The 13,926-nt window shown below is 38.9% G+C and overlaps 1 protein-coding gene across 4 annotated transcripts in view; it reads left to right on the forward strand.

Annotated features, from left to right (window-relative positions):
* The window catches only part of LDLRAD4 (low density lipoprotein receptor class A domain containing 4), a 281,846-nt gene that overhangs the window by 127,971 nt on the left and 139,949 nt on the right, over positions 1-13,926 (forward strand). For all 4 annotated transcript variants that reach the window (XM_050306900.1, XM_050306923.1, XM_050306906.1 and 1 more), the window contains one exon: positions 4,024-4,164. In XM_050306900.1, coding sequence (XP_050162857.1) covers positions 4,024-4,164 — 141 coding nt within the window. The remainder of the gene's footprint in view (positions 1-4,023; positions 4,165-13,926) is intronic.

Genomic DNA, 13,926 nt, shown 5'->3' on the forward strand with positions numbered 1-13,926 from the left:
TGCAAGTATAAAATTGTCTTGTTGGCTAGGCACAGAAAGTGTAAAATAAGCCTACCCAACACATCAGATCTTGCATTTCACAATAAAAAATCTGATCAGAGGAGTTTTTTGTATCATGATGCAGACCCATCTTTAGCTGTTCAACAGAAAAATAACCTTCAATTAACTATTTGAAACTATTTGAAATGAAGTCATATTAATTGGTAATTGTGTTTAATTATACATACAAGCATCTACCTTGAAAATGTAATATACTTATTTGTACTATTTGCGTGAAGTTTCTAAAAATAGGAAATGTTCATAATAGTATTCTTAGCATTCTTTTTTTTTTTTCAGTTCTACCTGGAAGTACGTTTATTGAAACTTTATGTTGAAGAATCACTATATCATAAAGATAAATTTTTTAATTATGCTCCAGACATAATTATGAACATAGTAAGACATAATTATAAGAAGGGTTGATTTTTTTTTTTTCAACCTCCAGTAGCTGTCATCGTGCTTCAGGTTTAGCTCTAGTCAGAGTCTTGCTGACCAACCGACTGATGTTTCAGTAATTGCCACTTGAAAATGAAAAGGGAAACTGTCTAGCTTTGAAACATTATTCATGAAAGAAGGATCATGCTGGCTTGTTTTCAGAACAGGAGCTTTTACCCCTGTTCTTGTCTAGACAGGCCAAGTACAAGACTTTGTACTGAAAAGGGCTCTCTGGTGTGTCATTAGGCATATTGGTCTAGTCTGGACTGGTCTGGATTTCCCTGTCGGATCGTTTTGAGCTCTCTCCTTGTATTTTGGTACAGACCTCTGCAGGTTTATTTCAGTTTGATGAAACTCTAATTTCTGCTGTCTCTGTCAAGATGAATTTTGAATCCACCTTGAGTTACAAGGAAGGGTTCTTTTCTGGTTTTATTAAAAGCACGCACTGTTTAAATGCATTTACTACGCAAACTAATTTAAGGCACTGAATTTCTGTTTACAAGTTACAAATACCCGATCATAAGTATATTCCATGTTCAGAAGTATCTGTATATTCATTGAATAATCTGTTTAATTAATTTGTCCCATTTCTACAATACATACTTCCTTTATTTCCTTCAGACTTCAACAGAATGTGATTATGCAGGCTAAGTTTTGCACTTTTGTGTCCTCCATTAGATATTAAATTTTTTTGGATATAGAAGTTATTTTTGCACATGCATGTGTGAGAAAAAAAAAAAAAAAGGAAGTCTCAGTGCTGTGCAGGCACTGCTCAGCAATAGCCAAAACACTGTGTGTTATCAACACTGTTTTGGTCCAAACTGCCACCATAGAGGCTGCTGTTATGAAGAAAGTTAACTCCATCCCAGCCAGGCCAATAGAGGATGACTGCTTCCTTGGCAAATAGATTTGGTGCAAGATCACAAGGCAATACGATTTTTGATAACAGGTCCCATTTTAAAATCAACAATTCCCGTGGTACCATGAGCAACCTTCCAGTCAATGTGGGCACATCAAATGAGGACAAGAGGCCCTGTGACTCTTTTATTTATTTACCTTGACAGTGGCAATTTTCACATATCTGAGAGAAAAACAAAGTAGCCATAATAATTCACAAGAAAAGTTGATTGAGTCTGTTTTTTGAATATAGATTTCAATGTGATCTGTTATCTATGACCAAAAAAAACCCAAGCCAAACCAAAACATCTTACAGCACAAATTCTTTCCTCTGGTCAGTCCTCTTACAGTAATTTTAGTTAAAAAACAAGACCTTTAAGACTTTAATAATGCTACTAAAACTGTAATGCTTTAGTCTTCTGTCTGAAAACTGTATAATCTGGTGGCAGACAGAAACCTAGCATTCTTAGCTTTAATAGCTTTTGAGTTTACATCTTGCTTGAGCATTTTCTATCAGCCATGGGGGAAGCATGGAAAGCGTTACATTAGGACTCAACACAAAGGCACTGGAAAGCATTAAATAGTGTAGCCAAAGTAGCATGCCAGATGTTCTAACTTCATGCAATATGGTGTTTGACATTTGTCTTTCAAATAGAAGCATTGTGTTCTTCACCACTCTGATTTCATCCTGTGTTATATTCCTTTTCTTGTTCCACTTTCTTCATGAAATTGCAGAAACAACTCCTAAAACATTGTAATTATCGTATTGCTAATATTGAGGCTGGTCTTTTAAGTCTCCTTTCCAAAACTAACTGTTAATGACCCTCTTAATTCCTTGGGTTTCAAAGGCTTACTTCATTTGGTTATGATTTTTTTTTTTATAGTCTATACTCAAAACATAAAATCTAAGCCCTTCAATGCCTCTTCAGTTCTTTGGTGTAGGGAAGGGCAAGGCAACAAAAGAACAGGGTAAAATACTTTGTACAGTATTTTATTTTACAGTTTTAATAGTTCAGGTACTACAGGATTGGACTGAAAAAGCTTAAAGCTGAGGACCTTATTTAGGCAAATACTCAGAAATTTTGTAAGTCCAGTTTGACCTAGTGAAAAAGAAAGATAGGGTTGGTTTTCTTTTCCCACACAGGAAATGCTTGCTCTCCTTGCGTAGCATTTTATGCCTTTTATTTATATTCCTAAGTAACATGTTACATGTTACACATGTTGATGCATACATTTTTTTGTTGCAGCAGGTTGTTGCTGATATGTGTACGAAAATGTTACTAATATTCTTGAAAAGTGTTCAGAGTGAGGTTTGCAAATGACTTTTATCTACGAAAGAAATTTGCTAAGAAAAAAAAATTTTTTTCTCTTTCTCAAACTTTTTTCTCTCCTTTGTCATTACCCTGCTTGCGTTACACAACAGATACATGTGAGTAAGTATCACACCACAGTAACTGGTTTAGGGGCTTTTTAGAATTGGAGGTCCTGTCATATCAGTTCAGAATAAGTGCAAGTGCTGTTAAGATTAAAGGAAAGTCTCTTGCTGATCTTGTTCGAGATTAACAAATGCTGTCTCATTGCTGGGAAGAACCAGAAAATCATCCTTCTGAAGCAGAACCAGCCAACCCAAACTGCAGCCTTAGGGAAGCCCAGGGTTCAGGGAACAGCGCTGCTTTAATAAACTACTTGTGAGTGTTTCTGTCTACTTTGCTTCTGCTTGTGAATGACAATCACTAGAATTTGTCAACATGTTGGTAGTGAAATCATTAAATTATAATTTGTCTAGATACAATGCCCTCTGTTCATTATGTGTAGTGTATTTAACTTTGTAACAAGCCTAGTGAGAAAGCTTTTTATGATTGCATGTATATTTTTGTGAACATTTCTAAATTGCAACTTCAATACTTCCTATACTTACTTTGTCTCATAGGAATGGTTCTCATGACAGAATCATATTTAGGAGAAACCATTCTCTTTTTTTGATAATGAAAAAAGTGTGAAAACTACAGCATGCCTGCATATAGCATTCACTTTATAGGGGTTTTAGAAGTTTACTAATTTTGAAAAGAACACTAGTGTGTGGGAGTTCAATGTGCAAACACCAAGCGCTTGATTGTAATTAGTTGGGAGACTGGCAAATTGGCTTTGGGAGGGTAGTTAGGGAATAATTGTGTCCAGACAGGATTGGTCTTGGTTACAGACTATACTGTTGTTTTACAGCTGAAGCAAGACTTTTTTTTAATGTGAGACAGTTATTATTTTTATTCATAGTGCTGTCTTTCCCCAAATATGCAGGGTGCCGCACAAACACGTATGAGAAGATGGTCTATGTCCAAATTGAACTGTAATCAACATGAACTACAAAAAATATTGCTTATTTTTAGAACAGTTGCATTTTCCCAAATGGCCAACCTGGTTTACTAGTGGATTGATTCTGGTGATCAGGAATGTGTCACGTGTATATTTATACATGCAGTACTCTAAATACAATATTGTTTATTTTGGTGCTGAAGTGCCAAAGACCCATCCACTATTACAGCACCTACTTAAAATGTATTGTCTTCAGTATCAGTCGTTCTAGCACCGAAGAAGGGTAGGCATCAATTTTCTCACACTTTTTTTTTGTTTGTTTGCTTCTTTTTTGCCTTTCAGAGTGCAAATTCACCTGCGCCAGTGGTAAATGCTTGTATCTTGGTTCGCTGATTTGTAACCAACAGAATGACTGTGGGGATAACAGTGACGAAGAGAACTGCCTGCTGGTAACGGAGCATCCACCTCCAGGCATCTTTAGCTGTAAGTACTGGCTCCTTGTGTGCATCCTTGTATGTATGTACGTACAAGTCTGTTTGGAAACTTGGTCTGCAGCGTGATATCAAGGGAGGGTGAGACAGAGAAAGTAAATACTGTTTTTCTCTGCACTAGCACTCTTTCTCCAGGTTTCTAAACATGGAAATTTGTACCTATGCAAAGAGAGTTTGTGCTGCAGACACTGAGGTTATAATCGTGTGGATCACAGGTGGCCTCTGAGAAAGACAGTGTAATTAAATAATTTGTTTTCCAAGGTTCTAAAAAATATTTTCTGCTTTGCCTGTGTTACAGTCTTTATATGCTATTAAGACTATTAAGAAAGTTGTAATCTTTCCAGTCATCATTCCTATTAATGAAATGCATTTTATTGGCGCTGAGATCAGCATCATTTGGTAGATCACTGACTTTTTGTAGGTATTTATTTTATGTATTTAAAATAGCTTTAGTTGCTATTCTTTAGTGCATAAATATTCACGCAAAGTGCTAGAGTTTATCACTAGAATAGCTTTTTTAGTGCTTCGCCCTCAGTGATGTACACTGAATTCAGACTTTTCTTTTGTTTGTTTGGCAATAATTTATTTTCAAACCACAATTCCGCTTTCTGGATGGAGGGTAAATTTTCCAATAATGTTTCTGTTGTACAACAGAAGCGATGTTATGTTACTACCACTTTCCAAATGGTTTGGTTCTGCCAATACTGACATCCCTCAGCATGCTATTTCACTTCTGGTTGTGACTATGGCTTAAGAATATTTGTGTTGTTATTAAAAATAGGAATTGTAAGCAGCATATATCTGTAATTTTCGTAATGAATGCATGGGGCTATAAGCAGGATAAAATCAGTGGAGCAGATTCAAAATGTATTTGCCTATAACGTTGGCTTTTGAGTTGTAAAAAAGTTATACCTTATTATTTCTTCATGCAAAACTTGCAAGCGTATCTTTAAAGTTCAAATAGATTAATTTTTTTTGACTAGGATACTCTACAGCTTTTCCCTTAAACCAAGCCAGCACAACCATTTGTTCAAAAGGGGCCACGAAAACCACAGTGGTAGCAGATGGAAGGAAGGGCTTTGGTGACAAGCAGCAGCTGGGGCATCACAGGTGGTGGCCCTGCACAGCTGCAGTGTGATGGTGGCACCCTGTTCGTTCCCAGGTAGAGCTCCTAGGTGGAACTTTCCCAAACCTTCGTAATCTTGGGGTCTCATAGCCCGGACACTGGTGGTTTTCCGGGATCCCTCTGTGCTGGTGGCAGTCATGCAGTTATCACAGCAGCATGATCCAGGATCTGCAAACTTCCTGGTCTTCCCCTAAGTCACATCTGTCCCCTCAGGCATTGCTGTAGGTCCCGAACGGGCGTGTTTGTGCCTGAAGACAGGCATGGCTGAAAGGCAGCAGTGCTGGTCAGCTGGCTAGTCATCCCCTCCAGCGACATAAAGTTTATCTGGACCAAGCTGAAAAACCTTCAGCAGCAAGTTTCCTACTACTTTCATTGCAGTTTGGTGTGTTTCATGATCCTGTTTCTGTAAAGTCATGCAAGTCAAGGTGGCAGCATTTTTCTTAGTTTTCAGTGGACTTGGAGAAAAATATCTTCCTCTTCAAATCAGCCTTTTGCAGATGTGAGGACTATTACCAGCCATCTGTCAGTTACCCTCTGTGAGTTGAAAAAAAAGCCAAAAAACCCCAACCCCCCAAGTTCCTTTGTATTAATTGTTTCCTTAAATCTGTTGTATTCATCTCAAATCTTCGTTCACGAAGCCTAGCCATGATGATGATGATGATGTATTTGTTCATTTTCTGACTCTTTCTAAAATATAGTGTCCAATAGTCCTGCTACTTGAGACCTCCCAAGTGCTGAGTGAAGAGGAATAATTAGGCAAACAGTCTTATTAAGTCCTTCAAGAACTGTGTTTGCTGGTTTTGCAATAGCATTGCAAATGAGGAGTTTGTAGAGGAAATATCTGATGCATTGCTAGGAGCATTTGGAAGTGTTTAACTTTTGGCTTACCTTGTAGCAGAGAAAGAAGTTCATTATTTGTTGCGTTTGGGGATATTGACAGTGTCTGTACTTTTTCATTGCAATAAGGACTGTGTGACAAGTGCTGGTAAATAAAGGGACTTTGGTTTTAAGTAAAAAAACCAAATCCCTGCGAAACAGAATCCTAATGGTGAAACAAAGAGAAAAAAGATCGAAGCCAGATGGAAAAATAATACAACCATAAACAGTATTTAAGTTATGTTTATCATGTTTTGGCTGTTAGACATGGTAGAAACCAGTGCCACTCAGTAATAGGAAAGAACATTATTATGGACATGTCAGTTGGTTGTGTTGGCTTATTCCAGCTTTGAAAAAATGTTTTCAGAATACTTGCTGAAGTGAGGTCCCTAGGCCTTAGAGGGATGACATGTTGAATTAAGAAATGTGTGCATGCTTTTGCTCAATGTTTTTAATGGGGATCCCGACCAGAGTACACCCGAGTGTATGCTCTTGAAATGTCCCAGCTGAGGAGGCTGCCTCTCAACATAGAACTACATACATTCATTGGCCTCTTATTAGTAACAGGACAGTAATAAAGCTCAATAAGAAGAAAATAAATGTTAAAAAAACTCACTTGAATCTTAAACCAGGAATTTCTTTCTAGTCTGTTTTATATATCAGCTCTGTTCTTGCATCTTCTTGCTTGTGTGAACTTCTTAAATGGGAAGGAAACTGTTGAAAGGCGCCACTTTTAAGTTTGTGCTGGTCTACATCCAAGCAGCATGGCCTGTTTCTCCCATGGACTGCCCTTGCCTTTACCTACAGCATGTTTTCACTACAGTGGTATGCCTTCCGCTCTGTTGTTTGTTCAAAGAATCCCTTTCTCATGCTGTATTCAAACCTTCTATCCTCCTGTGGTGGAAAAAATATTCATCTCATTTCACAGTTATGCACAGACTGCCCCCAAACAATGTCTAGATAAATAAATTTTCATATGAAAATTCTGCTTTAGTTTATTTAAGCAGTATGTGCCATGTTAGCAGTAGACCATATTTCCCGGCTACTGAAGCATTTCTCATTTGTGCTCTTGCCAGCAGCCAAATCCAGAATGTCTTCTTGGAGCTTTTTGTTTTGTTTAGTTAAGTTGCATGAGCAATGGTATAGAAAGATATTTTTTTGTGGGTGACCTGCTCCCTGGATCTCATGGTTATAGCAGATGCTATCTTACTGTGTTAGAGAAGTTTAGATCCCCCAGACCTGGTGTTCCTCTCTCCTTGCCATTCTTATATATATTCAGTGTGATAATTCTGTCTTTTAAACAACAGAATGGTTGGAAGGGGTGGAAGGGACCACTAAAGATCATCTAGTTCCAACAAACACCCCTGTTGTGGTAGGGACACCTTCTATTGGAACAGGTTGCTTAAAGACCCATCTAATCTAACCTTGAACACTTCCAGGGGAGTGGGGCACCCACAGTTTCTCTGGGCAAGCTGTTCCAGTGTCTCCTGACTCTTGCAGTAAAGAATTTCTTCCTAATATCTAATCTAAACTTCCCCTCTTTCAGGCCATTACCCCTTGTCCTATCACTTGTAAAAATGTTGCTACTGAACTCAGTGTCTCACATGTGCAAAGTAAAACAAAGCATATGTTTCTGCAGCCCTTTTGTTTTATTAATTTTCCTTTGCTGACTTGTACATAGGGCTTCCTTGTGCTGCTGCGTGGACAATTTATTCTGTGTATCACAGAGAAATCAGAGGGCAGCTGGGGAAAATCTGCACCACATCCAGGGTGTGTTAAGAGTCTGATTTTAGATGACACAAGCTGCAGTCCAGCACGTTGGTCAAAATACGTGCTAAGGCATTTAGGCTGAACATGTTAAGGTAACAGCTTGCTTGGTATACGTTGGGACTCAGGTTTGGTGATGTACACTGCACCTCTCCCTGCAGGTCGCCTTCTGCATAGCCCATGTCAGCTTTCGGTAGGGCTACTTGTTTTTATTTTCATCAGCTGTAAAGACTTATTGATTGAGATAATGGAGATGACTGTTCTTTTAACACTACTTGGAGGTCAACGGTATATTAAACAGCACAAAGGCATGATAGGAAAAGTGAGGTGAAGAGTAGGATTTTAAGCATTGCAGACTCGGCCCTGGCGGCAATTTGCTGCTCCATGCGACCTGCAAAATTTGGACTCCAAAGAACTGAAACAATGTGGCTGCTTCGAGCAGGACACAGTTTGTTTGTTTGAGCATTTCTCTTTGTTTCACAACAGATGATCAGCCTGCCTTGTCCTGCTAAAAGTAAATTAGATTTTGAAATGGGAAGCATAGTCTGTTGTCTGCAGACTGTAATGTCCAAGTCATGTCTCATTGAGAAGGGTTGTGATGGTGGAGATTTTAGTTTATTCAATTGTTTGGTGGAAAACGGTACAGGTAGTTATCTTTGCTGGGATCAGTACGTGTTTGTGGGCATATCAAACGCAAATATTGACAGGCATAAGAATTTACCGGAGAGTGAAATAAGTGAGAATGAATCCTTCTTGTCATGTGCAAATTATGTCTACATCAAATTTCAAGTTGTCAGCATTGATGGAGGTGATGTGTCATGGCTGTTTTGGCATAGAGGAGTTTGCTGTAGGAGTTCATTTTCCTCTGCAAGGTAAAAAAACCCAAACAAATCAAATATATAGCTCTCCCTTTCACCACCCCCACCTACTGCTGTCAGCTCTGAGCCTTGTAGGGATCTGCAGGGGGTTGGAGAATGATTCTGTTTTAAAAACAAAAAGCTCAATCAAAGGAAAATATTTTGTTTAAAGAGACCTTTGGCATCCCCCTCTGACTGTGACACCGAATTTGTGCAGATAAATACAACCGCTTAGATTTACATTTTGATTGTGCTTCTGCTTTCATGTGTGCCGGGCTGTCCCACTTCAGGTGAAATTTATCCATTTCTTTAAATATTTAGCAGTCTAGCGTTGATGTTAATGAAAGTCTGGCACTGCTATTTTGAGCATTGCAACAATGATAGTAATTTTCAGTGTCAGATTACTGCTTCTCGGAGGAAAAGGGAGATGGGAGGAGGGAAGAGCAGTGGGAAAAAAAAAAATTGTTTCGGCTCTAATAGAGTTTGTCATCAGCCTGGCTGTGCCAGACAGATGGATCATGAATACTGTCTAGACGCTCTCTGCCTGAGTGGAGCTGTGGTCTCTAAGGACAAGCAGTGAGACGCCGGCTTAAGTGACTGGGGAAAGTCAGGACGTGCTCCCCTCTCACCAGATAGCGATCCGGGCTGATCCTGCCCGGCGGTGCTGCGAGCCGGTCAATACCGATCTCAGCTGAAACTTGGCTATTATGGGGCTTTAGGGGGGAAAGGAGAGGGATGTTGTTACGACGGTATTGATTTCAGCTGCATCTGCCCAGGGACCGCGGGGTGATTTAGCTGGGAGTATAGATCTCGGGAGGGGGTGGATTGGGAGAGCCATCATCTGGCCACGAAGCATATGCATGAAACTGCACAGTCACCTGGATTTAGCGATTGCTTTAGTCACAGTATATGCTTGGAAATGCTTACTTGCTTGCTTATGTTTTTCTTTATTTTGCCCACTTGTTCAGAAGGATTCACCTGTTCCCCCTACCCGGGGCTCCCTATGTCCCTGGCTGTTAAGATGAGGTTACATGAGGCTGCCTACAGTTTGGAAAGGAGCAGCTGTGGTAACCAGGTGAGACCCATAGCCTAGGGCAGATCTTGTGCTGTTTAGTGATCTCTTGTGTACTCATCCCTTCTCTGTCACTAAGCGCAGTTAATGATGAAGAGATTTCTAATGTAGACAGAGCGATAAATATTTTTTGACCAGTGGAGTTTTAACTCCGTTAGATACATATGCTAACGTATTTAAAGAGCAAGAGGTTCTCTGGGGTTCACATTACAGAACAAACCATATCGCTCTGGGTTTCAGTTCTGTGTATACGTAACTAAATACTAAATAGATAGTTTTATTTAGAAAATCCATTTGGTTTTCAGCTTCTAGTGCAGTCTTGTTTCTTGAAGTGCTGTAAGAAGGTTCTGTGCTTTGTTTTGAAATAATTTCTTTGCTTGTTTTTGAAGCACATCATGGAATGTTAGCAATTAATATAAGCTTAAAAATTCGGGAAAAAAATAAAACATTAAAGTGACTTCTGTATTTTCCCTTAATATTTTGTATGTATTTTTTAAAACCACTTTATTCCCTGATGTTTAATAAATGACATAGAATGCTGGTCCCATGAATTCTGTAACAAAACTGCAGTGGAATTCAGTAATGCTAGAGTTTACCTTCGTCTGGAGCCCTACACTGTTAGTGATTTGGACAAGCCAGACACACACATATGTGGCCAATAACAACCATGAAGTATGCTGGTAGCATACCAGGTATTTGCATCTGCTTACAAACAGGGCTGAGTCTGGCTCCTGGTAAGGAGTTTCCATTTTACAAAGTTTCCAGCTGACCATGAATCATATCTTTACAGTTAATGAGAAAAGAAAGAAAAATTCTCAATGCTGTGTGGTTGAAAATGTGGGAATCTCGCTAGCTCTGAAATACTATTTTAGTCATTTGCGGAGTATGTAAGTCAGTTGTATCACATTCAGTTGAGATCTAGAAACAATGTTTGTTAGATCTGTTTTGTCTGCCCTTCATACACATTTCATTCACCCCTTCTCCATTCCTGTGAGCTTTGAGGAAACTTCATCCAGTACTACACATTACCCTTCAGTACAATTATGCTGGGTAATGCTATGCTTTCTCCTGTTCCCTTTTTTGGCTACTGATTTCTTACAGATGCAGAAGAGAATTTTAAGTGTTGAATGTGTACTGTATTAAAATTTTCATTCAAAGACTGACAAGCTTCAGGTTGGAAATCCCAGAGCAGTACTGCGAGACACGATGTGACTTTGTGTCTTATCGATATACTTGGCTCTGCCACAGACCAGAGCTCCTCCTGGACCCCTGTGAGACTGGGAAAAGACCTCCCACAGACTCTGAAGGCACCCTTTTTGTTTTGTGAGTTGTTTTTTTTTAAAATAAAATTATTTAAAAAAACCCCCAACATAATAAAAAGGGACACAGAATCAAACTAGACGACCTTCCTTCTCTAGGAATGCTGCAAACTATGATGTTTGATTGCTTTTCATTCTGCATGTGTATCTGACCATTTATCTCCAGAAACTCTTCATCTCCCTGATGAAATGAACCACTTTTATTTTTCTTGAGCAAGCTCATTGTCTCCTTCTGCTTTAAAGGAACAGCTGAGATGAAGGTAAATTGGGAGTTTGCTTATTTATACCATTTATTCTGGTATGAATAAATGCACTCTGAAAACTTTCTGAAGTTTCTATGTAGATTACCTACAGCCTAATGCTCAAATTGATGCCCGTGCTTTTCAGTGATCTCTGCAGTGGTCTGTATTGTGAGTGAAATGATGTTTTTCCATATCATGTAGCATTCAACCAAAGCATGTTGCTTTGGTCATTAGTGTGCAGCTATTTTTCTCAGACTGGAAAGCCTGAGAAACCCTTATTTTCTCTATGGTTTTGCAAGTTCTTGAAACTGGAATAAGCCAGTGCTGCCTCTTGTGGTTGCTCCCTCCCTTGTCCCCGTGCAAGTGTTTGAGCAGCCAACAGGGGTTGGGTTGGTGACTGGTGTGATCTGAATGAACTCAGAGAAGCTTCCACTGTTTTGGCTGATGTCATGTCTTTGATTCTGTTCTCAGCTCAGCTGTGCAAACTCTGGCGCCTGCACAGAGCACAGGAAAGTAAAAGTGGCTCTGTTCAGTGGTGCTTTATCCTTGACTGGTTCAAGGGTTCCATACCTTAGTCCTTGCCTCTCTACAGTATTGCTAAAAGACCTTTCCATAAATCCAGGAGAGTTTGGGAATTAAGAACTAACTGTTGCTTTCCTTTTTCACCAATTCTGAAAATCTTATCCTTTGTCACTTTTTGTAATAGAGAAATGAAACAGAAGAGTAAAGCATTAGAATGGGTCTTTTGTGACTATCCATGGACTTGGGTTCATTCAAAATGAATTCTATTCTAGGATGATGTAATATACTATTTTGATAACCAAGTCCAGTCTGGCTTAAGTCATGGAGCTTTACTGGAATAATGTTAGCTAGTTAAATGAGTGCATAGGAACAGCTGTCCTGCTTCAGATCAAAGGCCCAGCTAGCCCAGTATTGAATCTGGCATTGGCCAGTTGCAGATGTTAAGTGAAAGAGTATAAGCAAATTAGATTAACAGTTGTACTTTTTCCAGTAAACCTGATTTCTTGGAGGAATCCTGCACTGCTTTGTATGAAGAGCATGGGATTTATGTCCTCTGGAGAGAATATGGCATTTAGAAAGGGCAGGAATTGAGGTAAAGAGAAAAAGTCTCATTTCACTAGTGTGAGAATGAGAGAAGATCCACCAGCCCTTCGCTAACCAGTAGATGTGTGAGCACATTGGTTACTTTTATATGCAGCACATACTTTTCATGTTAAGGCATTCTGAATGTAGGACAGAAGCTAGAAGGTGCTGAATTCATATTAGCCAGAAAGACTATTTTCCTGGGTCTTTTCATTTATTTTGTGAGGAACAGGTATTTTTAATTTCTCTAATCTTACTGTTTTTTTTTTTTTTTTTTTTTTTTTTCTGAGTGATGTTTGGTTTTTTTTTAGTCAAGATTTCTGGACTGTTTGACAGCTTTATATTTAATGGTGAATCAAGTTCATCTTGTGATCAAAGTAGGCTTAAATTTGTCTTAGCTGTTTAGGAAAACAAATGCATGCACAAAGCCTACTGCACGTAGAAAACACAGTTGTCACCTGTGACTGTGCAGCACACAGTCATTAAATACCGTGGGAGTACGTGCGTGTATTGCAGCAGACTTGCACTCATTTTCGTTTTCTACACATGCATGTTGTATGCAAACCTAAGGAGGGAGTACAGACTGGTTAGTGTTAAGAAAAATATCAGCCGCATAGAAATATCTGTATGTCAGCTGCTATGAAAACACAAATGGGGATTTCTGTTTTTGTTTAAAAATAGTCATTTTTTAATTACAGGGTTAGGGTTAAAATCAAGGCTAAAGTAGAATTTCACATTCTATTTAGACCATAAATGTGACAGTTGACCAACTCTTTATACAGAACCACTGTTAGGAGCTAAAGGAAAACATATCCAGACTGTGAGTTGTTAAATTAATTGTGTTTTGTATGTGTTAGATGACTTTTCTAGCTTAACAATACAGTCGAAGAGACTAGAGATGAGAGTAACACAGCATTAGTCCAACCATACGTGATAACATCACAGCTCTACTTATCTTTCCAGCAGTATTGCTACACTGGTAGCATCCTCTTTCCTTCTCAGTTTTCTCCTTCTTCTTTCATGCTGTTTGGTATCACTGTGTAATAGTTTCATGAAAGCAAGGCAGATTAGGATCTGGGGGGGGTGTAGAGATAATAGTGACGCACTACGTGAATACCGAGTCTGACACCTAGTAGCACCTTGATAGAAATAGAAAGCTGTGATCACAGTATTAAAATATGCTAACAAGCTGAAGGAGCTAATGGGCTTAATTTTTACAGTACAGATGTTCATCCGACACTTGTGCTGAATGCAATAACAAATGTGTGGGGGCTGATGGTGATATTATTGTGTTCCTGGCAGCATGGTCCTCCAAAACAATCTTCCTTTCTTGATATTGTACTAAGATTTAGAATGTTCTTTTCTGTGGTCCAAAATAAAAAATGTATAAA

This window comes from Myiozetetes cayanensis, unplaced genomic scaffold, assembly GCF_022539395.1.
Source record: "Myiozetetes cayanensis isolate MyiCay16 unplaced genomic scaffold, myiCay2020 scf1, whole genome shotgun sequence".
NCBI lineage: Eukaryota > Metazoa > Chordata > Aves > Passeriformes > Tyrannidae > Myiozetetes > Myiozetetes cayanensis.